Source organism: Lemur catta, chromosome 10 (genome assembly GCF_020740605.2).
Source record: "Lemur catta isolate mLemCat1 chromosome 10, mLemCat1.pri, whole genome shotgun sequence".
NCBI classification, from domain to species: domain Eukaryota; kingdom Metazoa; phylum Chordata; class Mammalia; order Primates; family Lemuridae; genus Lemur; species Lemur catta.
Window position 1 is genome coordinate 37,540,503 of NC_059137.1, and position 25,036 is coordinate 37,565,538.

Consider the following 25,036-nt stretch of genomic DNA (forward strand, 5'->3'; position numbering starts at 1 on the left):
TCCTCTTTTGGTGAGAGGAGTGGTCTCAGTCTGCTCATCTACTTAATTAGGGAGTTAGATTTGCTTATCTTGGAAGACCCCTCTACCTCTGATTTTTGCTTCTGTTGGCAAGACAAAGAGCTGAGCTCTGTGCTAATCAAAGAGAAGAACAAGGCCCCACTAAGTGGACTTTGTGTGCCAACTGTCTGAGAGCTCTGAACTGAGGTGCATGACTTATTCCAGCAAAGAATGGGGCATTCTGGTTATCTAGGTGGGGAGGTGGGCTGCAGATTAGTTAGAGAAATGGCTGGGTAGAATCAACGGTGATATACATGCAAAAGAAGTTAATGAGAAAAGTGGACCACCTTGAAGGCAATCTTCTTCCTTTTCTCCTCTTAGCTCAATTTCCTTTCTTCCTCAGATTCTTGGGAGAGTGAGGAGTAGGTAAAATTGAAGGGAAATTGCTGCTCAATGGCAAGAAAAATTAAAAGATGCAGTAACTTAAATCAGCTTTCTCCTCTCCCCAAACAGCCTACAATAAGTCTGTCTCATTCTATACAGTAAACAGGAATCTGAACAATCCATTTTTGCTCGTGATTTTTCATTATAGAGAGTAAATTTTAACTGGATCAACATGCCATCTTTACTAGAATTCTGCTGTAAAGTTATTATCCTGTATTTAAACATAATAAAAATATTTCCATGCTCACCCACATGACTCAGCCTTGAACTTAGGCCTGCCAAAGGAAGATAAAACTGCAAAAGTCTCCATGGTGGGGGATGGGAAAACACGTCACTCACTCAGCCACAGTAGGTTTCTACCCAGATGCAGCTCTTGGATGTTTGTTGGTGGCCAGGGGTGGCTAATGTCAAATGGTCCTCTGATGATTGCCTGTCCCCAGGGTATCAGGGGCACAGCTGGGTGGGGAAGATTTCAGTCTAGAGCTCCATCTCTCAGTCCTACCCTCTGACAAAAATGATCCCATAGCCAGATGGTAGGGGATGGGGAATAGGAAAGGCTGGAGAAAGAAAGCCCTGGCAGATCAGCACATGGTTCCTGGCCAGAGCAGGGGCTCATGCGTCAAAGCAAGGCACAGATGGTCTTCCAAGTAATTAGAGAAATTAAATCCTCAGCATATTTTAATCCCTGTACAGCCAGACTGCTAAGAAAGAAAGAAGGAAAAAGGAAGGAAGGAAGGAAGGAAGGAAGGGAGGGAGGGAGGGAGGGAAAGGAGAGAGAGAAAAAGAAAGAAAGAAAAGAAAGAAAGAGAGAGGAGGAGGGAGGGAGAGAGAGAAAGAAAGAAAAGAAGGAAGGAAGGAAGGAAAGGAGGGAAGGAAGGAGGAAGGGGAAGGGAAGGGAAAAGAAAAGAAAGGGAGAGAAAGAAAGAGGAAAAGGAAGAAAAAAATAAACACATGGAAGATATGAAAGACCCTTTCAATCTCAAAGTCTGGCTTGCTTGGGCAAAGTACTACAGCTTGACATTTTTCCCAGAAATACTAGGGTTTCCCATCTCCCTCTTTCACGGTTTCCTGAATCACGTTTCATCTTTTGCCTCTTCCTGTGGGCCCCCCCCCCCACCCTTTTCCAGCCAGCTCAGATATTAAGGAGAAATAGCTGAATTAAGATATCTTGGCTGGGACCAGAAATTTCTCTCTTATGGACTCTTGCTGATTACTTCAGCTGAATTACCATTAGTAGTAGAAAAACTCCATTGTCAACCTATTCGGTAATGTTAAGACATGACCTGGGTTGGCACAAGCTACTCAGGAGGCTGAGGCAGTAGGATCACTTTAGCCCAGGAGTTTGAGTCCAGCCTTAAAAAAAAAAACAAAAAAACAAACGACTTGGGAACCTGAGATAGTGATTAATGCCTGATTCTGAAGGGTGAGGGTCCCCTTTGGTCACTAACTCTAACGGTACATTCGTGGTAACAGGTTTGGAGGATCTAGTGTCAGAGATAACCCTTACCCCTGATGAAGAGAGTGTTACAAAGGACCAGAGGGATAAATGGCCTTGATAGAGCTACCTGTGCTTAGGATGAACTGCCTACCACAACACAGGGTGCACTGCATCCCTAATGGGGGGATGTAGAGGAAAGACCACTGGATTGGGTAATTATTTGGTTTCAGTCCTGCCTCTGCCACTGATTAGTTGTGTGGCTTTTGCAAGTTGCCTTACCTTTCTGAGCCTCAAATTTCTCCTCGGTAGAATGGGGGTGCTACTATTTATTTCTCAGGGTTTTTGAAAGGTTCAAGCAGAATAATGCTGTGATAATGTTTTTAAAAGCATTAAAGATTATAAAATAGAATAGAGTATGATTTTATCCACCTTGTCCTCTAATCATTATTTTATAATTTGAATGTATGGATGGGTCCCTCACCCTAGATTCTTACTCCCAGGAGAAGGAAGTTGAACAGAAGCATGCAATGATTTCAGAAGGCACCAAAAGGAACATGGACTGAAATGGATTTGAAGAGATACAGATCACTGGACAATGATTTCACCGGTTCAACAAGGGCATGCGTTCCTTCATTCATAAAGAAAATTAGGCAGAAGGGCAGTGTCCTTTTCTTTCTTTTTTTATTTATTTATTTTTATTTTTTTATTTTTTTTGAGACAGAGTCTTGCTCTGTTGCCTGGGCTAGAGTGCCGTGGCATCAGCCTAGCTCACAGTAACCTCAAACTCATGGGCTCAAGCAATCCTTCTGCCTCAGCCTCCCGAGTAGCTGAGACTACAGGCATGTGCCACCATCCCCGGCTAATTTTTTCTATATATATTTTTAGTTGGCCAGATAATTTCTTTCTATTTTTAGAGGGAACAGGGTCTCGCTCTTGTTCAGGCTGGTCTCGAACTCCTGAGCTCAAACGATCCACCCGCCTCAGCCTCCCAGAGTGCTAAGATTACAGGCGTGAGCTACCACGCCCGGCCGGCAGTGTCCTTTTCTGTGTCCACACCTGCTTGTAAATTTTCTCTGGCCAACTGCTTCATCTAATTGACATGCTGAGTAATCAGCTGGTGCCGGAGTAGGAGAGAAGTAGTTGCTGATCTCTCCTTTGTGCAGGTTGGTTTGGAAAACTTTAAAACCATCTCTACCTGCCACCCTGGAAGCATGATTCACAAAGTTAAAATGAAGCAATTAGCTGCTTTTTTTTCAGACTAGCAAATTAAAAAAAAAAAATTTTTTTTTGCTGGGTACAGTAGCTGACCCCTTTAATCTTAGCACTCTGGGAGGCCAAGGTGGGAGGATCACTTCAGCTCAGGAGTTCAAGACCAGCCTGAACAAGAGCAAGACCCCACCTTTAATTAAAAAATATAAAAAATTAGCCAGGCGTCATGGTGGGAGCCTGTAGTCTCAGCTACTCGGGAGGCTGAGGCAGGACGATTGCTTGAGCCCAGGAGTTTGAGGTTGCTGTGAGCTAGGCTGATGCCATCGCAGTCTAACCTGGGCAACGGAACGAGATTCTGTCTCAAAAAAGAAAAAAAAAATTTTTTTGTTTTTGAAACAGAGTCTTGGTTTGTCACCCAGGCTGGAGTGCAGTGGCCCAATTATAGCTCACCAGAGCCTCAAACTCATGGGCTTAAGTGATCTCCTGCCTCAGCCCCCCAAGTAGCTGGGACTATAAGCGTGCACCACTGTGCCCAGCTAATTTTTTCTATTTTTTTTCTTTTTTTTTTTTTTGAGACAGAGTCTCACTCTGTTGCCCAGGCTAGAGTGCCGTGGCGTCAGCCTAGCTCACAGCAACCTCAAACTCCTGGGTTCAAGCGATCCTCTTGCCTCAGCCTCCCAACTAGCTGGGACTACAGGCATACGCCACCATGCCCGGCTAATTTTTTCTATATATATTTTTAGTTGTCCATATAATTTCTTTCTATTTTTAGTAGAGATGGGTTCTTGCTCTTGCTCAGGCTGGTCTTGAACTCCTGAGCTCAAACGATCCACCCTCCTCGGCCTCCCAGAGTGCTAGGATTACAGGCGTGAGCCACCGTGCCTGGCCAATTCTTTACATGCTCAAAGCATTTTATAATTTATGTATGTTATCTTGTTTGGTCTTTAGTACAATTCAATAGTGTGTTTAAACCATATATCCATTTCTAAGGTAAGGAAAACGAGGTTCAGATTTATTCCCCTGATTTGTTGAGCGTCTCACTGTTAGTAAGTGGTGAAAGCAGGATTAAGAACCCTAAATCCCAATTGATGACTTTTTTCCTATATAGCAAAATAGAACACAAAAGAGGGACACCTTCTTGCTAGAAGGGCCCATCAGTACTTTCTGGAATAAGGTAAAGCATAAGTAAATTTTTATAAAAGAAACATCTGGGTAGGCACAACATCAGCCAAAAAGTCACTTAAAGAGCTGACAAATGGTTTTGATATCCCCTGTGGAATAGTCAAAATTTGTTTGCTTGCAAGTGACAGAAACTCTACTCAAACTGAAGGAGGTTCCCAGACAGTGTTATCAGGATTGGCTTCTATCTGTGGGTTCCGTTTTCCTCAGTGTCGACTTCATGTTTAGATAGGCTCCCCCCACGGGATGGCAACCTGATCCCAGCAGCTCCAGCCTTACATGCTTCTAGTGTAGCAACCCCAGCATTATGAGAGCCTTTTTCCCAATAGTTCTAGATTATATATCCAATCCTAGAGTAATGGACAGGTCAGCCCCAGTCAAATCACCTGGACTGAAATTAAAAGTATATTCAGGATTCTGTTACCCAAAAAGGGTGCATGGATACCATGGATACTGGGAAAACCAAAACAACAACTGTCTACTATACCCTGTAAGGGAATGTAAAAAAGTTAGAAATGTAGACAGAAATGGGAACATATGCCATTTGTGATACCTACATTGAAGAATTCCTCAAAAATACCCTTTTATGGAAAGACAGAAAGCCTCCCAGGAATAATATAGCTCCTCTATTCCCAACAAATCCAATTGTACAAAGAAAGCAATACCCTTCTGCCCACTGTGGTTGGAGAGATGTGCCCATTCACTGCTGCCTACTGCCTCACTGTGCTCAGGAGAGAGCTTCTGAGGGAGGAAGTGGTTTCCATTCTTAGGGCTGTTTCATTGGAGATTGGATGAGCAGGAAAAACAGAGAAGGCCTAAATTTGTTTATGTATCTGGAGCTAAAAATCTGGAACCTGTGGAATACAGAGAAGCAAATTTCTGCGCACGCAAGCGTGTGTGTGTGTGTGTGTGTGTGTGTGTGTGTGTGTGTGTGTCTATTTAGATAGACTACAAGAAAAAGAGTTAGAAGACAGGAAAGGAAGAAAAAAAAGACAAGGAGAGTGGCCGGGCGCGGTGGCTCACGCCTGTAATCCTAGCACTCTGGGAGGCCGAGGTGAGTGGATTGCTCGAGGTCAGGAGTTCAAGACCACCCTGAGCAAGAGCGAGACCCCGTCTCTACTAAAAATACAAAGAAATTATCTGGTCAACTAAAATATATATATAGAAAAAATTAGCCGGGCATGGTGGCGCATGCCTGTAGTCCCAACTACTCAGGAGGCTGAGGCAGTAGGATCGCTTAAGCCCAGGAGTTTGAGGTTGCTGTGAGCTAGGCTGACGCCACGGCACTCACTCTAGCCCGGGCAACACAGCGAGACTCTGTCTCAAAAAAAAAAAAAGACAAGGAGAGATATTGGCTTGCTAAGCAGATTTCATATTCTCATTGCCTTTCTTCTTTTTTTATTTTTTTCTGATAGAGTCTCGCTCTGTTCCCTGTGCCAGAGTGCTGTGGCATCAGCCTACCTCACTGCAAGCTCAAACTCCTGGGCTCAAGTGATCCTCCTGCCTCAGCCTCCCAAGGAGCTGGGACTATATACGCACCCACCACTGTGCCCGGGCATTTTTTTCTACTTTTTGTAGAGATGGAGTCTTTTTTTTTTTCTTCTGTCCTGAAATGATGTAAGCATAGAGATGGAGTCTTGCTCTTGCTAAGGCTGTTCTTGAATTCCTGACCTCAAGTGATCCTCCTACCTCGGCCTCCCAGGGGGCTAGGATTACAGGCATGAGCCACTGCACCTGGCCTTAGACTTTTTCTTTCAATGTACTGTAACTAAAAAAACCTAGCACATGTTGACTGCAAGATATTTGATTTACTTCCTCAGCAGGAAGCCTTTCTGAGAAAAGTTTATTCAAAAGTAGCTGACAATGATAACACACCGTAGCAGTATTGATAACAGTATGTTGAAATAGACAATGTTCATGTTGCTAAAGAAGGTTGTAAACAAAACATTGACACAAACTTTCTGGAGGGCAATTGAGCATAATCTATCAAGAGTTTTAAAAATGATTATACCCATTGACTTCTTACTCTTACTTCCATGAAATAAGAGATATATACAAAGATTTCTCCAGGAAGCTATGTATGCTCTAAATCAGCAACCAATATATCGTGCTGTTTCTCCAATAGCCAGGATTTCACAGGTCCAGGAACCTAGGGGTGGAAATGAGAGTGGCACCACTTAACTATTATGCCTCCTGACCCACTAGCAAAATTTTTGCTTTCTGTTCCCATGACCTTCTGCTCTGCCTATCTAGAAGTCTTAGTTCCAAAAGGAGGAATGCTTTCACCAGAGACACAACAATGATTCCATTGAACTGGAAGTTAAGACTGCTACTTGGCTACTTTGGGCTCCTCGTGCCTCTGAGTCAATAGGAAAAGAAGAGAGCTACTGTACTGTCTGGGTGATTGATCCTGACTACCCAGGGGAAACTGTGCTGCTACTACATGATGGAGATAAGAAAGAGTATGTCTAGAATACAGGATATCCCGTAGGGCTTCTCTTAGTGTTACCATGCCCGGTGATTTTTATTTATTTATTTATTTTTATTATTTTTATTTTTATTGAGACAGAGTCTTGCTCTGTTGCCTGCTAGAGTGCTATGGCATCAGCTTAACTCACAGCAACCTCAAACTCCTGGGCTCAAGCGATCTTCCTGCCTCAGCCTCCCAAGTAGTTGGGACTACAGATGTACACCACTACACCTGGCTAATTTTTTACATTTTTAGTTGCCTGGCCAGATTTCTTTCTATTTTTTAGTAGAGACTGGAGGCGGGGTGGGCATCGCACTCTTGCTCAGGCTGGTCTCGAACTCCTGAGCTCAAGCAATCCTCCTACCTCGGCCTCCCAGAGTGGTAGGATTACAGGCGTGAGCCACCACGCCCAGCCCATGCCCTGTGATTAAAGTTAATGGAAAACTACAACAACCCAGGCAGGACTACTTATGGCCCAGACTCTTGAGGAAGAAAGGTATAGCTCACCCTACCAGGCAAAGAACCACAACCAACTGAGGTGTTTGCTGACAGAAAGGGGAACATGAAATGGGTAGTGAAAGAAACTACAGCTATGATCACATGACTATTGCAGAAACGAAGACTGCTATTATTACATTTCTTCTTTATTTTGTTATGAATATATGGGTATAATAAAATATCTCTGTTTTCTTTCCACTCTTAGCCCCTTATCACATAACATAGGATGTATTAATAATATTTAACTTTACATCACAGTATTTAAGTTACAGGATATGGAAGAGGAGAGTGAACATCACAGAAGGACTTTGTGTCCTCTTCTGTGGGAATGAATTCGTGCATTTTTGGCTGTACACAGGATCCTTATATCATGTTGGGTGGAATTATGACTTTCTCATTGTTCTTATTTATTCTTAAGTATATTTTAAGGTATATTCTTAACCCAAATACCAAAAAGAAAAAAAGAAATTAAAATGAGTAAAAAAAGTGTAGTTTAAGGAGATGTGCATAGGTGCCAAGTTGACAAGGGGTGGAATTATTAGTTTTATGTATAGTGCCAGTTATATAATCAAATACTAATCCAGATGTTGATGTGAAGGTAGATACAGTTAATATTCTATAACCAGTTGACTTTAAGTAAAGGGAATTACCCTTGATCCTGTGAATGGGCTTCATCCAACCAGCTGAAAGGTCTTAAGAGCAGAACTGAGGTTTCCCTGAGAACAAGAAAATTCTGCCTCAAGACTTCAGTATCAGCTTTAGCCAGAGAATTTCCAGCCTGCCCTAAGTACAGATCTTGGACTTGCCAGCCTCCAAAATCACATATATCCTTTTATCCTTGGAGTAAATCTCACTTTATGTGTGTGTGTATGTGTGTGTTTTACTGTTCTGTTTCTCTATAGAACCTGAACTGGGCCGCATGTGGTGGCTCACGCCTGTAATCCTAGCACTCTGGGAGGCCGAGGTAGGTGGATCGTTTGAGCTCAGGAGTTCAAGACCAGCTTGAGTAAGAGTGAGACCCCGTCTCTGCTAAAAATACAAAGAAATTAGCTGGACAACTAAAAATATATGGAAAAAATTAGCCGGGCATGGTGGCGCATGCCTGTAGTCCCAGCTACCCGGGAGGCTGAGGCAGAAGGATCGCTTGAGCCCAGGAGTCTGATGTTGCTGTGAGCTAGGCTGATGCCATGGCACTGTAGCCCAATCAACAGAGTCAGAGTGAGACTCTGTCTCAAATAAAAAAATGAACCTGAACTGATACACAGCCTAAAAGTACAATAGTTAGTTAAATTATGGTGCACTTGTTTATCGAATTATTTTTCAGCATTAAAAGTTATATTTTTAAGAGAGACATAAATATCAATAACTGTTTTGGAGCTATAAAAAAAGAGACACATAAATAATATGGGGAAGTTCTCATAATATTATGTTATGTTTAAACAATAGGGAAAATTTCTGCTCCCAATTTACTTCAAAAAATAAAGACACACACAGAGGACAGGAACACACACACACACACACACACACACAGACATGGAAGAAAAATCACAACGGTATTGCATTTATTTCTTGGTAATTGTTTTTAAAAGTATTTCTGGATATTTGTTGTTTGTGCTATCAGACCAAAAATGTTATTGTCTACTTGACTAATGATAAGAAAACCTTTGTTCAGGAGAGAGGGAAGCGGAAAAACAAAGAAAGCCTTTGTTCGACTTGGTAAGCCATATATATATACACACATATATATATATTTTTTTTCTTGTTGTTGTTATTGTTGTTTTTTGAGACAGAGTCTCACTCTGTTGCCTGGGCTAGAGTGCCATGGCATCAGCCTAGCTCACAGCAACCTCAAACTCCTGGGCTCAAGCGATCCTCCTGCTTCAGCCTCCCGAGTAACTGGGACTACAGGCATGTGCCACCATGCCCGGCTAATTTATATATATATATATATATATATATATTTCTTTTTTTAGTTGTCCAGCTAATTTCTTTCTATTTTTTTAGTAGAGATGGGGTCTCGCTCTTGCTCAGGCCGGTCTTGAACTTCTGACCTGAAATGATCCTCCCGCCTCGGCCTCCCAGAGTGCTAGGATTACAGGCGTGAGCCACCATGCCCAGCCTAGAATTCTTATTTTTATATTTAGTGCCCAATTAATCATTTCGGAAAAGTATGAAGGAGGTAGAATGATTCCATGAGATACTTTCTTTTTCCAGTTGGCTGCTTTTCTCTTATCTTTTTCCAAATAAATTACTTGAGCTTATAAGTAGAAAAGTTTCATCTCTTCCTTTGCTTTCAGGTTCTGAATAAAGAGAAAACATGAGAGTACAAGGAAAATGCTAAAATAAATACCACTTGTAACTTGAACAGGACCCAGATATTTAAGGTGGCAATGTTGAGAATCATGTAGACCAAAGTTCCTGGGTTCTAGTTCTGACTCATCTGCTGTTTGGCTGCATGACCTGCCTATTTTGGCCTTAGTTTTCTTTGAAACTATGAGTTTAAGATAAGAGCTATCTCTATAATGTCTTCCATATTTATTATTTTTTTATTTGTTTTTATTTTTTAGAGACAGGGTCTTGCTCTGTACTCAGGCTGCAGCACAGTGACACTATCACAGCTCTCTGTAACCTTGAATTCCCAGGCTCAAGCAATCCTCCTGCCTCAGCTTTTCCAGTAGCTAGGACCACAGTCACATGCCACTACACCCAGCTAATTTAAAAAAAAATTTTTTTGTAGAGATGGGGTCTTGCTATGTTGCCCAGGCTGTTCTCAAACTCCTGGCCTCAAGCAATCCTCCCACCTTGACTTCCCAAGGTGCTGGGATTACAGGCGTGAGCCAATGCATGCGGCCCATCTTCTACCTTTAATAACTTACACCCCAGGATCTGAAAAATATTTCCACAGTGGGTGAAGTAATTACCATTCATATGCCTCAGAGACCTCTAATATCTCTACATCATCAGAGAGCAGCTATTAAGTACTTACCATCTGTGCCAGTTCATGCTCCTTATGGCCTCCAAGTCTCTTTCCTTGCTATGTTTTTATTATGTGTGCATGAATTAAAATCCCAAATCATTTTTCCTAACAAAAGTGCTTTCCTCCTGAGCTCTCACTTGCCCTTCTGCTAGCAAGGATAGTTAATTAGCTCCAATGCATGAAGAGTAGAGTCATACAGGGAATTGTGGCAACATCTGCTTTGTTTGTTCCCAGAAATCTATGCAAACAAACAAGAGGAATTACTGTTGCTAAGCAAGCACAATACAATTCAATTTGTCCAAAGCATTTTATAGTATTTCTTATTGTTTATACTTCCTGGCAAGACTAAGGCAAACAGAAGGTAATAAACAGGTGCAGATCCTGGTCCCCAGCCCACTGATGGGCCTCCAATATCACATTACGTTGTGATAAAATGGACACAAGGACCGAATAGGAGGGGTGAGCTTGGAGAGGATTGGAACTGTTAGGGTTTTTATAGAAAGCTACAAAATAGTATAGTTTGAAATCATCTTTAAAAAGCACTAGATATGATCCTTTTGTAGTTCATAAGTGTGATGATTGAGTTTCCTGCCTATGTGTGAAATGTCCTCCTTCAAACCTTGTTACTATGTTGGCACATTGGCCATCTGATGTGAAAAAAAAAGGACTAGATATGGATATAGAGACACAGATATAGATACATACAAAAAAGAACTGGAAGATCCCATATCAAGATTTTTTTTTTTTTTTTGAGACAGTCTCACTCAGTTGCCCCGAGTAGAGTGCTGTGAGGTCAGCCTAGCTCACAGCAACCTTCAGCTCCTGGGTTCGAGCAATCTTCCTGCCTCGGCCTCCCAAGTAACTGGGACTACAGGCATGCACCACCATGCCTGGCTAATTTTTTACTTTTGTAGAAATGGGATCTCACTGTGTTGCTCAAGTTGGTCTCAAACTCCTAACCTCAAGCAATCATCCTACCTCAGCCTTCCAAAGTGTTAGGATTACAGGCATGAGCCACCGTGCCAGGCCAATAGGTGATTTTTTTAATGTCTTTCTTTTTTTTTTTCCTTGCTTTCCAATTTTCTACTTTGAGCATATATTTATTTTGTAATTAGGAAAAGAAAAGCTATCTTAAGCAAATAGACCTACCAAAGATCCTGGAAGCAAGTTATTGCAGCATTATTCTCATCACACAGTCTCTTCCCTATAGTTTATTGTTAACATGCCTAGAGGACTTTGTAAAATGTACATTTGACTTACTCTTCATTCAGTCATTCAACATTTGGGGAGGGTGTAAAATATGCTAGGTGCCCTCCCAGGCACTAGGGATTTGAAGATGAATAACGGGTGTCCTCTGCCTTCAAGCAGCTCCCAACCTAGCGGGAGAGACAGACATGAAAAGAGACCATTTTAATACAGTATGATAAATTATCCATGAAAAGCTCCTGTGGGAGCACAGAGGAAAGGCATCTTAGCCAGGCTGAAAGATGGGCGATGGTAGGAGGGAACCAGGTCACAGAAAAGTTGATGTTTGCGTCTAAGAAATTACTTACTACTAATAAATGATTCTTATTATATGCTAGAAAGAGTGAACAAATAAGGAATATTTCTCAATCTCGGAAGAAAATTTCAAAATTCATTCATTCATTCATTTATCCATTCATTCAACACATTTTTGTCGAATACAAACATGTGGTAGGCACTAGAGATACAATGGTAGCAAAAATAGCCATAGTCCCTGTTTTCTCTCAAGAAGTTTATATTCTAGTGGCGGAAACAGGTATTAATCAAATAATCATACAAATAAACGTAAAATTCTACTTGTGATAGGTGCTGCAAAGGAGAAACATACAGTGCTATGCAACCTAATAAAGAATTATAATTAGTCAAGGAGGCCAGGGGACACTTTAAAAATAATGTTTTAACTGAGATTAGAGGGATAACTAGGTATTACAACAGCAAAGAGGAGGGGAAAGAGTATATCAAGTAAAGGTAAAGCTGTGCCCAGGCCCTGCAGCAGGAGGGAGCATTTTGGTTAGGAAGGACTGAAAGAGGGCCAGTACAACTGGAGCTGAGAAAGAAGAGGAGGAGGAGGAGGCTGGGCATGGTGGCTCACTCCTGGATCACTTGAGGTCAGGAGTTCGAGACCAGCCTGAGCAAGAGTGAGACCCCCACCCACCGCCCTCCCGTCTCTACTAAAAATAGAAAAAAAAAAATTACCCAGTCAACTAAAATTTAAATAAAGAGAAATTTAAAAAAAAAAGAAAGAGGAGGAGGAGTATTATGTAAGATGTAGCTGGTATCAAGTTAGTAGCTAGATAATGAAGGCTCATGTAGGCCAGATTAAGGATTTTGTCTTTATCCAAACAGCATGAGGAAGATGTTGGAGAGTGTTAACCTGGAGCTGGAATTGAGGATGACTTGATGAAATTTGCATTTAAAAAGATAATTTTCTGCAGAGTGAGGAACAGAATAACAAAAGAGGACAGAGTGATCCCTCTAGAGAGATGGATACAATGGTCCATATTGGAGACCTTCACAAATGGTCCAGGCAATAGACGACACGAACTTGGACTGGAGGAGGGGGTTGGAGATGTGAATAGATTCAAGATATTTAGAAGGTAAAATAAACAGAACTTGGTAATGGAAAATATGTGTTGAGTGTATGTGAGGAGAGGCTGTGAGAATAGGAAGAGACAAAGATGAATTCCCAGGCTTTCATATCTCTAGAGAGTAGTATGCTTGTTTTGTTTTGTTTGTAATGCTGAGGGCAAAAATGATGAATTCAATGTCCTCTCCAGGTTCATTTCAGCCTAGGGCTAAGGTTTTTAAATTTTCTTCCTTCCTTGCCAGATTATCTCTTTAAAAGTACAAAGGAGATAGCACAGTGGTGATGTCTGCCTGTAATCCCAGCTACTCAAGAGGCTGAGGGGGGAGGATTGCTTAAGCCTAGGAGTTCAAGGCCAGCCTGGGCAACATAGGGAGACTCCATCTCTAAAAAAGAAAAAAAGAAAAGAAAAGGAAAGCACAGAGGAAGAGCAGAAGAGTCCAGGAGAAAGAATGAATGTTGAATGTTTTATTTCTTTTTCTTGAAGTATACTTACATAAACTGCACAAATCTTAAACGTACAGTTTTGATGAATTTTTACGTATGTACACATCAGTATAACTACCACCCAGAACAAGATATAGAAATTTTCAGGCCGGGCGCGGTGGCTCACGCCTGTAATCCTAGCTCTGGGAGGCCGAGGCGGGTGGATCGCTCGAGGTCAGGAGTTCGAGACCAGCCTGAGCAAGAGTGAGACCCCGTCTCTACTAAAACTAGAAAGAAATTATCTGGCCAACTAAAAATATATATAAAAAAAAAAAAAAATTAGCCGGGCATGGTGGCTCATGCCTGTAGTCCCAGCTACTCGGGAGGCTGAGGCAGTAGGATCGCTTAAGCCCAGGAGTCTGAGGTTGCTGTGAGCTAGGCTGATGCCACGGCACTCACTCTAGCCTGGGCAACAGAGTGAGACTCTGTCTCAAAAAAAAAAAAAAAAAAGAAATTTTCAGAACACCAGAAGGCTCCCCAAAGTCCCCTCCCAGTTAGTAAACACCCCCAAGAGTAATGACTACTCTGACTTCTGTTACCATTCATCAGTTGTGTCTATTTTTGTGCTTCCTAAAAACGAAATTGGGCATTTACTAATCACATTTAGGAATTACTGCTTTGTGTTTGACTTCTTTCACTCAACATTGTAAAATGCATCCATATAGTTTTGTCTACATCAAGTAAAATGTAGAGATTAATCTCTGAAATTAAAATATTTTAGGCTAGATGCAATGTAGTCCCAGCACTTTGAAAGGCTGAGGGGGAAAGACTGTTTGAGTCCAGGAGTTTGAGGCTGCAGTGGGCTATGATGATGCCACTGCATACTCCAGCCTAGATGAGAGAGTGAGACCTGGTATTTACCAAAAAAAATAAAAATAAAAAATAAAAAAGGTTTTATTTGTGAAGAAAGGATTGCAATTGCAATATGGGGCATGCACACAGACTGGGTGGTCTTCCACAAAGAGAAGGTTGGTGGTTTTGTAAAAAGGAGAAATGTCACATGTTGATCTTCAAGAAAGTTCAGTGACACTGGTAAGGTTTTGAGGAATTGGCAAGCTCTGATTGGTAAGTGATGGCAATGGGTAAAATTATTCTTAGAGTCACAACAGGTTGTTTCAGCAGCTATTAAGTAAAACTGATCTCAGGTTACAGAAGGCAGATTCAAGCAGCCAGGCTCGCAGAGAATTACATTTATGGAGCAATGTTATGTGCCCTGAGCGCTTTCCACTCCCGCCACCCCCACCTCCTCCCACCCCCACCCTCTGGACTCTGTTTTACTTGGGATGACTAAATTCCCAAGAATGACCCGATTCATGTGATCAACTTTCATGGTATCCACGTGTAGCACTGCTGTGTAATATTCCATTGTGTGACTAAAACACAATTTATCTTTTCTACTGTTGATTGACATCTGACCATTTCCAGTTTGGGACTATTATGAATAATTCATGTACATGCCTTTTTTTTTTTTTTGGAGATAGAGTCTCGTTCTGTCACCCTGGCTAGAGTGTAATGGCATCATCACAGCTCACTGCAACCTCAAACTCCAGGGCTCAAGCAACCCTCCTGCCTCAGCCTCTCAAAATAGCTGGGACTACATGCAGCCACCACCATGCTTGGCTAATTTTTTCTATTTTTAGTAGAGATGGGGTCTTGCTCTTGCTCAGACTGGTCTTGAACTCGTGACCTCAAGCAATCCTCCCACCTTGGCCTCCCAGAGTTCTGGGATTATAGGCTTGAGGCATCACGTCTGGCCCCGTACATGCTTTTTGGTGGAAATAAACACTTATTTCTGTTGGGTTTATAACTCAGAAGTAGAACTGCTGGATCATAGCGTATATATGTTTAGCTTTAGCAGGTGTTAATGAACCTGTAAGGGGGGTTCAATGTTACTCGCCGCACAGAAAGCCAATTACTGAGACAATGAGGATTGTCAAAGAAGAAAGGCTTTATTTCAGTGGACATGTCTATTGCAAGGAAGGAAGTATGGACTGCCTCACATCTGCCACCAATCAACAGGGACAGGGGTTTTTCTGGAGGTGAAATGAATAAGGGGGAGTGAGCATCATTACGTGTTTCGGGTGGAGTGCAGGGCATGCAAGCGCAGTGAGAAATCATGTTACTACATACATCCCATGATCAAAAAATGGCGAATAAGTCCCTCCCAGGGCAAGGATTTTAGTATTATAATGAGCTAGGGGTTAATACTGGTCATTCTGTCAGCCTTGTGTGCAGGCTCAGTGGGTCCTTGGGCACAATGTATGGTGGGGTATCACTTATCTTGTCTTCTCTGGACAAACAGGTGGTGTAAGACTTTGTAGTTATCTGGTGACTGCAAGAAGGCACCATTGTTTCTGGGAAAGAAACTCAAAAGGGAATGCATCAGTGCAACAGAAAGTTACAAAGTTCTGGTCAGCAAATCTTACTGCCTGGGAACTTGAAACATAAGAGAACTACCAAAAAACAAAAAGACTGTAAAAAATGTTTTCTTACTTATAGAGCCAGTTATAGTGTATATATGTTTAGCTTTAGTAGGTACTGCCAAAAATTTTTCCAAATTGGTTGTGCCAAATTACATGCTCACTAGCAATGTATGAGAGTTCCATTCATTCATTTTACCTTCTCACCAATACTTGGTATTATCAGTCTTTTAGAAGCAATTGTGAACTTTTAAACTTCCAAATAGGCCTTCATTCTATTTCCACAGAAATAGTGAGCTCTGCTGTGAAATTGTGGATGGTTCCTGGGATGTCAAGAAGAAGTACACCAACTTTAAGAATTAGCCTGCAGCAGTGCCCTGTGTTCCCCTCTAACACTGGCAGAGAAGACCAGGATCCAAGCCCAGCCCAGCCTGAGCCTAGAGATTTTCAAAGGATTCCAGACTCTTGCCCAATGGGCTCCTGCGTCATCCAGAGCATTGTGAGGCAAAACAGAACTAGAATAACAGACTTAAGAAAGGAAGCTGACCCACCCCTGACCCATTCACTATATGCTTGTCTATACAGGGACAGGCCTGACCAAGTAAGATGGAGCTGCCTTTCCCAAGGTGGCATTAGGGATTAGCGGCAGTGGCAACTTGGGATGGTGGAGGACCCTGCCTCAATCTGGCCTTTGGTTTGGCTTGGAAAACAAATCCATATCTCATTCTAGGCACAACTTCAGATGGGCCAACAGAGCTCCCTGGAGGTATGAGGCCTGAAGCCTGAAGGGACCAGCAGGTAACTGGGCACCACAGCCTGAGACCAGTCTGCCCCAAGCAAGGGCATTCTGCTTTTCGGAAGGTTTCTTTGCCTGAGGAAAGTGGAGGCTGGCAGTCGTATTCCTTCAGGATCTTCTGAAAATGGAGGCAAGGGTGATCCTGAGGGAGCCCCTTTGTTAGGTGGCCAATGCCAGCCTAAATGGACTGACAAGCCAAAAATGGCCACTCTTTCTTGTGGTTCAGAATTCCCACCCTGCCCTAATGGAGACACAACCAGAGCTCCAAGAGTGGGGCAGGCAATGACAGATAAATTACAGCATGAGGCCTATTTCATAAGGCACAAAAGACAGTGTGCTTCGATGGCAGCTCATGGGAATCTACTACAGGGGAGGCACAGTCACACTGTAAGGAGAAGGTGACTGAGGGGTTGTGGTTCCCACAGAACAAAGGGTCAGGAGGAGGAGGAGGACAGCAACACTGGGAGGAAAGAGATGGAGCAGATAATGGAGCCTGAGGGCTCCCCAAGGGTGGGAAGAGGGCAGCCAGAGCAGGGCGGCCTGGGCGGGATGTGCTGGCCAGATTCTTTGCGATGGGAAAGTTTGGCCATGATGCCCTGACTTCCGAGCCACACTTCCCCTTTGAGGGGTCGGAGTGGCTTCTGCCTCCTCCCTCGCCCCCCTACCTCGACCCCGTACCCAGCCCTAGGCTCCAGGGCACGCTTTGTGGTACGTTCGGGAAACATTTGGTGCTAGATAATAGGTAACCAGCAGCAGCTGCCGCATAGACGCGAGTGCCGGGAGGGATTCCTTCCCTCAATAGTGCTGGGAGTCCTCACTTCCGGGTGCAAGCGGATGGGGGGGCTGGGGTCCGAGGTCAGCGGCCAGAAACTAGATTCCCGTGGCCCCAGCTCGTCTACCCCAAGGGGCCGCCAAATGACCGTTGGAAAAGGTCGAGCTACGGCTAGGCAACAGCCGCGAACTCTCCCCAAAGCCCTAAGTCCCGCCCGGCTCGTTCCGGCGGTGTCTCCTTGGCGACGCGCTGCGAAGTGCGGCTGCGCGAAGGTGACGGCGCGCGGGCGAGGGGGAGGGGGTGTTTTGGTTCTAGCCGCTCGCCGTCCTTTCCACACTCGGTCGTCGGAAAGCTTTTCGTTCCTGCTGTTGCTGCCCCTTCCCCTTCCCTTTCCCAGCCCCAATCCTACCCCCGTCTTTCCCATCTGTCTGCCTCCCATTTTTCTACTGCCGCCCCGGGTCCGGGCCATTTTCCGGGCCAGGCGCACTTAGTGCGCGGCCCCGGGGCCCAGTGTATGACCGGCTGTCCTGCTACCCCTCGCTTCCCGCGCCCCATGTGGCTGCGGGGCCGCGGCGGCGCTGCCCACTATGGCCCGGAAAGCAGTTAGCAGGAAGCGGAAAGCGCCGGCCTCGCCGGGAGCTGGGAGCGACGCTCAGGACCCGCAGGTGAGGGCTGAGAGGCCAGGACCTGGGTAATGAGGCCCAGGCACCAGAGGGGGTTTGGGTCCGAGATGCGGGTACACGATACGGGGTCCAAGATCTGTGGTCATAGGCGGGACTAGAATGGGCCCTGGGCCTATAGAGTCAGGGCCGGGGCCTTTAGAGCACGTAGGCCAGGGCGGTGAGGAGCCAAAGGGGAGCTCAGAAATGGGGCATATTCCTCGGGAGGCGTGCAGTCCGGAATAGGGCTTGAGGAGAAACCAGAATCTTGGCTTTAGAGAAAGGGGAAAGCGAATTTTGGGGAATTGGTAGCAAAACCAACCTCCCAAGAGATACTAGAAGGGAGAGTCTTTCAGGGCCCCCCCGGGAAGCTGGGATGATGGCGTCCCTCATCGAGGAAGGAGTCTTCCTATGGATATTAAGCCATGGGCTGGGCCTCTTGGCACTTGAAACCCTGTAGAAGAAACAGCAATTCCCAGTTATCATCTCTATACCGCCCTCTTTGGAGAGGAGGGCCTTCTTGGACTTGGATTCGGAGTCTGGTTTCCCCGTGCCCACCACCCCGTTGGTGTTTGATTTTTCGAATTCTGCAACTGCCTTCAGCGCGTGCGTGATGACAGAGGAGCGGCCATTGATAGTTCATCCCTGGGACCCCAGTCTGGCTCCTTGGGCTGCACCCCCCATGCCCCGTGGGGAATACAGGCTGAGAGGGAGAAGGGGGCTGGGTAGAGTTGCAGCCCCGTCGGTATGGCAATCACTTGGGCCTTCATTCCCTTACCTATCAAGAATAGCTATAGGAGATCTGAATCCTTTACTCTTAAAAGGTCTAGTAAACATTTTGGCCTGTTCTTTTCTGCTTCCATTCCCTTGTTTTTCAGTCCTTGTAATTCACATAGGTAAGTTTGACTATCAGCAACGTCTTTTCATGTTGGAAGAGTTAAACTGGACTTTCTGGATCGCAAGACTCGTTCTGTTATGTTTGTATTTACGTTGTATGTAAATCCTGCTAGATGAGTTCTTGGTGATTTCTCTAATACAATGGATCTCTTATTCTGAATAAAAGTAGCTGAAGCCCTGATTTCCAATGTTGCTTTCCACAGTTTGGCTGGGATCACTCGCTTCACAAAAGGAAAAGACTCCCTCCAGTGAAGAGATCTTTAGTTTACTACGTAAAGAACCGGGAAGTCAAGCTACAGAATGAAACCAACTACTCTCGAGTGTTGCATGGTTATGCAGCACAGCAACTCCCAAGTCTCTTGAAGGAGAGAGAATTTCACCTTGGGACCCTTAATAAAGTGTTTGCATCTCAGTGGTTGAATCATAGGCAAGTGGTGTGTGGCACAAAATGCAACACGGTAAGTGTAAGTGTCTGGGAGGACATGAGCTTTGCACTAGGTCCTGAATATATGGCTCTGGAATTTCTCCCTGCTCATTTTCCCCATCAGTTTCTTTCAGAAGGGAATTGCATTACTCTCTATTTTCTTCTGTTGTTGATTTCTTCCTCTATTTTTCTATGCCTCTTCTCACTTCTACATTTCTTTTCTGATAAGTCTTCAAAGAAATGTATATCTTTAGGCCTCTTGCCCACTGGATATGCTGCTTCTAATTTTTTTTTTCTGCCTCATCTTTTTATGTTGCTTTTTAAGTCAAGAGGCCTCAAAGGAAATACTTAGGAAATGATGTTGAGAGCATCATTCAGGATACATAACAGTGAAAACCAAGTTGTTATCTGTCAGCCTAAGGACATATGTACATATGTAGAAGTATTTAAAATAGCACTTGGCTGAAGATAGGAATAAGGCAAACATTGTTTTTCAGGGAATAGAATCTAAAGATGTTTAAACTGAAATATGAGAAAGCCATGACCCATTTCCTATAAGGAAGGCAGAGAATGTGTGTCTGGTGGTATATTTCAGGGTATAAGCATTTTTTTTTCTTTTTTTTTGTTTTTGTATCTTATTCTTACTCTAGAGAGGGTATAAGCATTTGCTTTTTGGAAAGTAGCCTTTTAAAGAGAGTGATTTAAAAGATAGTTATAAATGAGTAAAGGGAAAAATTTATCAGTAAGTTATGTAACCAATATAATTATAGGCAAGGATATAATAATTCAAATAGATACCACTGGGAATGGTGGCTCATGCCTGTAATCCTTGTGCTCCGGGAGGCCAAGGCAGGAGGATCACTTGAGGCTAGAAGTTTGACACCAGCCTGGACAACACAGTGAGACCCCTGTCTATACAAAAAACAAATATATTAGCTGTGTGTGGTGGCATGCGCCTGTAGTCCTACCTACTTGGGAAGCTGAGGCAGGGGATGGGAAATGATTAGGCCCAGCTGCTGCTGTCATTTTCATCTCACTTTGTGTGAATAGACAAGTAATGTCATAATGGCTGATTAAATTGGCCGTGAACAGAAACACATCTTGGATCAATTGTAAAAGGGAAGGCTGCTCTAGATCAAGAAAATCTTAAGTGCTAGGAGAAGTGTCTGTTTATAAAGGACATAGGCATAAGTTTAAATAATTTTAAGGAAGGAAATAATACCATGGTGGTTGGGACCAAGCTTTCACTTCCTCTTCCGTTGAAGGTTGCTTGCCTTATACAGAAGCTTTCAAAACTAAGTAGTGGTAACAAGCCTCCATAAAACTTTGTTTTCCTAGTCTCTCAAGCTGCCCACTCGTGGTTTGAGAACTGTCATCATCACTTGGAGCGAAAAAAGAGTGTTTTGCTTAGATGAGTTTATTGTACTCCCCACACGTGTATCATAGTGTTTAGCCCAGCAAATATTGTTGAATTGTAAACTGAATTATTCATCATGGTCTGTCTTCTGCTTCTTGAATTTATTGACACTATTTTGAAGATGAGCATGTTAAATAATAATTTAACCTACTCATAATATTAATAGCTGCCTCTGTCTTCCTACATCCTCATGACCTATAGTGTTTTGTCTGGGGTGGGGTTTCATATTATAGTTAGTGTTTGTTTTTATTTAGCTTCCGGAATCAAAGCAAGAAACTGGGAACACTGCTCTTCTCTGAATTTTATGACATTTGGCAAATGATTTCCTTATTTCTGCCTTTGTTTTTACATCTGTAAAATGGAAATACTAATACCAAGTACTTAGAAGGTAGCTGTGTGCACCTGGGAAATACTTAAGTTAGCAATATCTTAACTTATTTCGAAATACTAGTAGTGATAAAAATGAACCTAAAACCTTTTACAGTGCTCTTTGCACTTCCCTCGGTTTGAAGAATGGAAAGTTATTTAAGTAGAACCATCTTTGGATAATATGTGAAGATTTCAGAGGAAGGGAGATCATATTGTAGTCTCAATAGCAAATTAAGTTTTGATGTATTGAAATTTTACCATCAGTGAAATGATTTAAATATAGTCAGTAGGAAAAGTATACCCACAGTCATTCATATTCTATAATAACCTGTTAATATGTATCTGCAGGTTAGAAGCTGTTTCTCTCTTTCTTGGCTGGCCATGGCCATCAGCATTTGACTGAATGCACACAAATACTAAAAAGCTAGGTCACTTTCCAAGATAACTGGCTTAGGGCTGTAGTATTGAAACTTCTGATGAAACAGTAGGTTGTCATGTGTAAATAAGAGCAGAGGAGATATTTTGGAAGACTTTACTGTAGCTTGATTCAGGGAGTGGGAACTTCCCTGTGCTGTGGACTAACGTTCAAACTTGGGGCAGTCATTCAACCCCATATTCTTTGGCCCCCGTGAGCACAGCAATAATAGCAAGGATAGCCAACTTTTGTTTTTATCATTAATAACAAATAATGTCATATTTCTACTAAACTACTTGAAGAAGAGGTAATGTATCCTTAATTAGGACATGGGCCTGGCAGCCAGGATGGGTGGTATATTTTCCTGCTTTAGAGTTAAAAACTCAAATTCCCTACACAGCCAGACAGAAAAGCTAAGTGAAGGGAAATTTGCTAGGCACGAGACAGTAAGGAGTAGCAGGGACTGCGAAGAACTAGAGAAGGCATTCTTGGCTTTAGCCAGTTGTTGCCATGTAGGAATTTGGGCCTACGGGTAGAGATTTTCTTTCTTTTCTTTTTCTTTCTTTCTTTTTTTTTTTTTAAAGAAGCTGGAAATCTGGACTTTTATGGGGAAAAGTATTGACTATTTATGAGGAATATTGAGAATCCAGTATGACATGAGCTTTAGATATCTAGAAGAGAGTTGTGAGATTTAGGTTGGAAAGGTTGATTAGGATCAAATTGTGGAAGTCTTTGAATGTCAAGCTAAGATTTTATTCAGTGGGAAATGTGGAGACAGTGGCCCAAGGATTTTCAGCAGAAAGTGACATGGTTGGAGTAATGGTTTAGGGAGGGCAATTATAGGAAGTTAGTGCCATGGTATAGATGAGAGGTAGTGAGGGGCTAAGTCAGGACAGTGGCAGGGAGAGGGCAAGGAGGGGAGAAATATAAGACATCTTAGAAGTAGAATCTGTAGATGATGACATATTCAGGTTTAATCTGTTGGAGAGGAATAAGTTAAAATTAATACTCATGTCTTGAATGTGGATAACTGGAAAGATGGCAGAGTGAATGTTAAGGGGCAGATTTGAAGAGAAAATAAGTGTAGTTTTGTGCTTTTTATCAATTAGTTGAAGTTTGGGAGAGGGTAAGAATTGAAGTTGGTGGTTTGGAAGTCATTTATGTAGACAGGATTATTGAAATTATTATATTACCATGGGGGAGAGGGTAGAAAAGGCATTCTTGACTTGAGTTTTATAAACCTTTCCTAAAATTGCAAAGTTTTGATTGTATGTGAATTTTCTGGGCAGGGTTGTAGGGAGTGGTATGGGAAGTAGTTCTTAGTTTTCATTCTTAGATTTTTCAAAGGGAGTCTATGAGCCAAAAATGGTTAAGAACCATTGATGTTGAAAGAGGAGCTTAGGACAGAATCTTGGGGAACATCTAGATTTACGAGGCAAGAAAAACTGCTATGGGGGAGCCGGAACTCAGAGGAAAACCGGAAGAGTACAGAAAACAATTCAAGAAAGAGGGACATTTGGGGAGGGGCACAGTTTGAGGAGTAGGATAGTGATAGGCAGAGTGATGATGTATGTGGTTCGAAGTACTTAATTTTAGGCATGAACTCCTATTTCCCGTTGTCAGTGCCTTCTAGCTGAGGACTATCTGGGACGCGTCTGTGGTAGAACAAGTTAGATACAATTGCTCATTACACGTAGGGAGAACCTGCACCATAGGGAAGCGAGGGCCTCTCAGGAGGAGTGTTAGAAAGGACTTATAGGAATGGGGATTGTGTCAGGTGATTTGGGATAAGCCTTAAGGAACTAGGACTTTGCTTCAGATCAAATACTGTCAGGATGGGGGGAAATTCTGTTTGGGTATCTTAATCTTGTCTAGGAGGAGGTTAAAGCTGTCATTGGTAAAGATGAAGTACTCATTTGTATTAGATTAAGGGGATGTTTAATCTTTTTGTGGTTTATTTTTTATTTGTATAAATTTGTGGGATACAAGTGTAATTTTGTTTTACATGCATAGAGCCTCATAGATTGCATAGTGGTGAAGTCAGGGCTTTTAGGGTATCTATCAAGTGAGGACATGTGGTATTTATCTTTCTGTATCTGACTTGTTTCAGTTAAGATAATGGTCTACAGTTCCATTCATGTTGCTGCAAAAGACATGATTTTGTATTTTTATGGCTGAATAGTATTCTTTTTTTGTGGTTTAGACAGTGTTCATGTTTTGGTCTGTGTTCCAATATGATAACTCAGTGGCCTTGTCTGATGTTGATGTTCTGTGAAATTATCTTCCTGAGAATACCAAGCCAAGCTAACTTCGGATGTTAGGGTTGCTTTTTTCTTTTTTACCATCTCCAAAGTAATGGTCAGAGATATACTGCTGACTTCACAGATGGACTTGGTGGATCGTAGTGAAGCAGACGGGTGAGTTTTGGCTGCTATTTTCTGGCAGAAGAAAGGGAGAACTTTGAGACAGCCTAATTTCACAGGTGGAATGGAATAGTAGGCACCAGGGTTGAGAAAATGGCTATAATATTATATCCCTGAGTTTACATATTCAGATTCCTGAAATCATAAAAGAAGAATATAGGCCGGGCGCAGTGGCTCACGCCTATAATCCTAGCACTCTGGGAGGCCGAGGCAGGCGGATCGTTTGAGCTCAGAAGTTCGAGACCAGCCTGAGCAAGAGCGAGACCCCGTCTCTACTAAAAATAGAAAGAAATTATCTGGCCAACTAAAATATATATAGAAAAAATTAGCCGGGCATTGTGGCACATGCCTGTAGTCCCAGCTACTTGGGAGGCTGAGGCAGGAGGATCGCTTAAGCCCAGGAGTTTGAGGTTGCTGTGAGCTAGGCTGATGCCACAGCACTCACTCTAGCCTGGGCAACAAAGCGAGAGTCTGTCTCAAAAAAAAAAAAGAAGAAGAATATAAAACTCAATTTGAGACACAGGGAGGCAAAATATGATTAAATGTGGGAGTTTTGGTCTGGCCAGATTTTTATTCAGTTCCCTTTGTCTTACTATTTTATTTTCTCAAAGGGATACGACCTTTTACAAAATGCTTTAAAATGCTTGCAGAATTGCTTGGGCCCCGCCCCGTGTATGTCTCTTCATTTTTCCACCTGCATTGACAGGTTAATGGTATTCTTACCTGAATGGTCCACTATATTTTGTAGTTAGGCTAGTAACCTGCTGATTAGCCTCTTTTTTTTCCTTTTTCTTTTTTGGTAGTATGATCATTTTCACAATAGTAATTCTTCCAATCCACAAACATGGGATGTCTTTCCATTTTTTGTGTGAACTCTTCAATTTCTTTCATCAGTGTTTTATAGTTTTCCTTGTAGAGATCTTTTACTTCTTTGGTTAAATTTATTCCTAGGGGGATTTTTGTTGTGTTTTGTTTTTTAGGTATTGTAAATGGTATTGCTTCCTTGATTTCTTTTTCCACTAGTTTGTTGTTGGTGTATAGAAACGCTACTGATTTTTCTGTTAATTTTGTATCTTGCAACTTTAGTGAATTCATTTATCAGTTCTAAGAGTTTTTTGGTGGAGCTTTTAGAGTTTTC

At 42.7% G+C, this 25,036-nt stretch overlaps 1 protein-coding gene and 1 non-coding gene across 2 annotated transcripts in view; both read left to right on the forward strand.

Moving 5' to 3' along the window:
- The first annotated feature begins 10,763 nt into the window (after nucleotides 1–10,763).
- Nucleotides 10,764–10,865, forward strand: LOC123646811. The gene has a single exon (XR_006738059.1). It is a non-coding gene; the product is annotated as a small nucleolar RNA U13 (small nucleolar RNA).
- Nucleotides 10,866–17,534: 6,669 nt separating this feature from the next.
- The window catches only part of DCAF12 (DDB1 and CUL4 associated factor 12), a 36,392-nt gene continuing 28,890 nt past the window's right edge, over nucleotides 17,535–25,036 (forward strand). Inside the window, exons 1-2 of the mRNA XM_045562964.1 lie at nucleotides 17,535–17,959; nucleotides 19,054–19,308. Coding sequence (XP_045418920.1) covers nucleotides 17,882–17,959; nucleotides 19,054–19,308 — 333 coding nt within the window. The 5' untranslated portion in view covers nucleotides 17,535–17,881. The remainder of the gene's footprint in view (nucleotides 17,960–19,053; nucleotides 19,309–25,036) is intronic.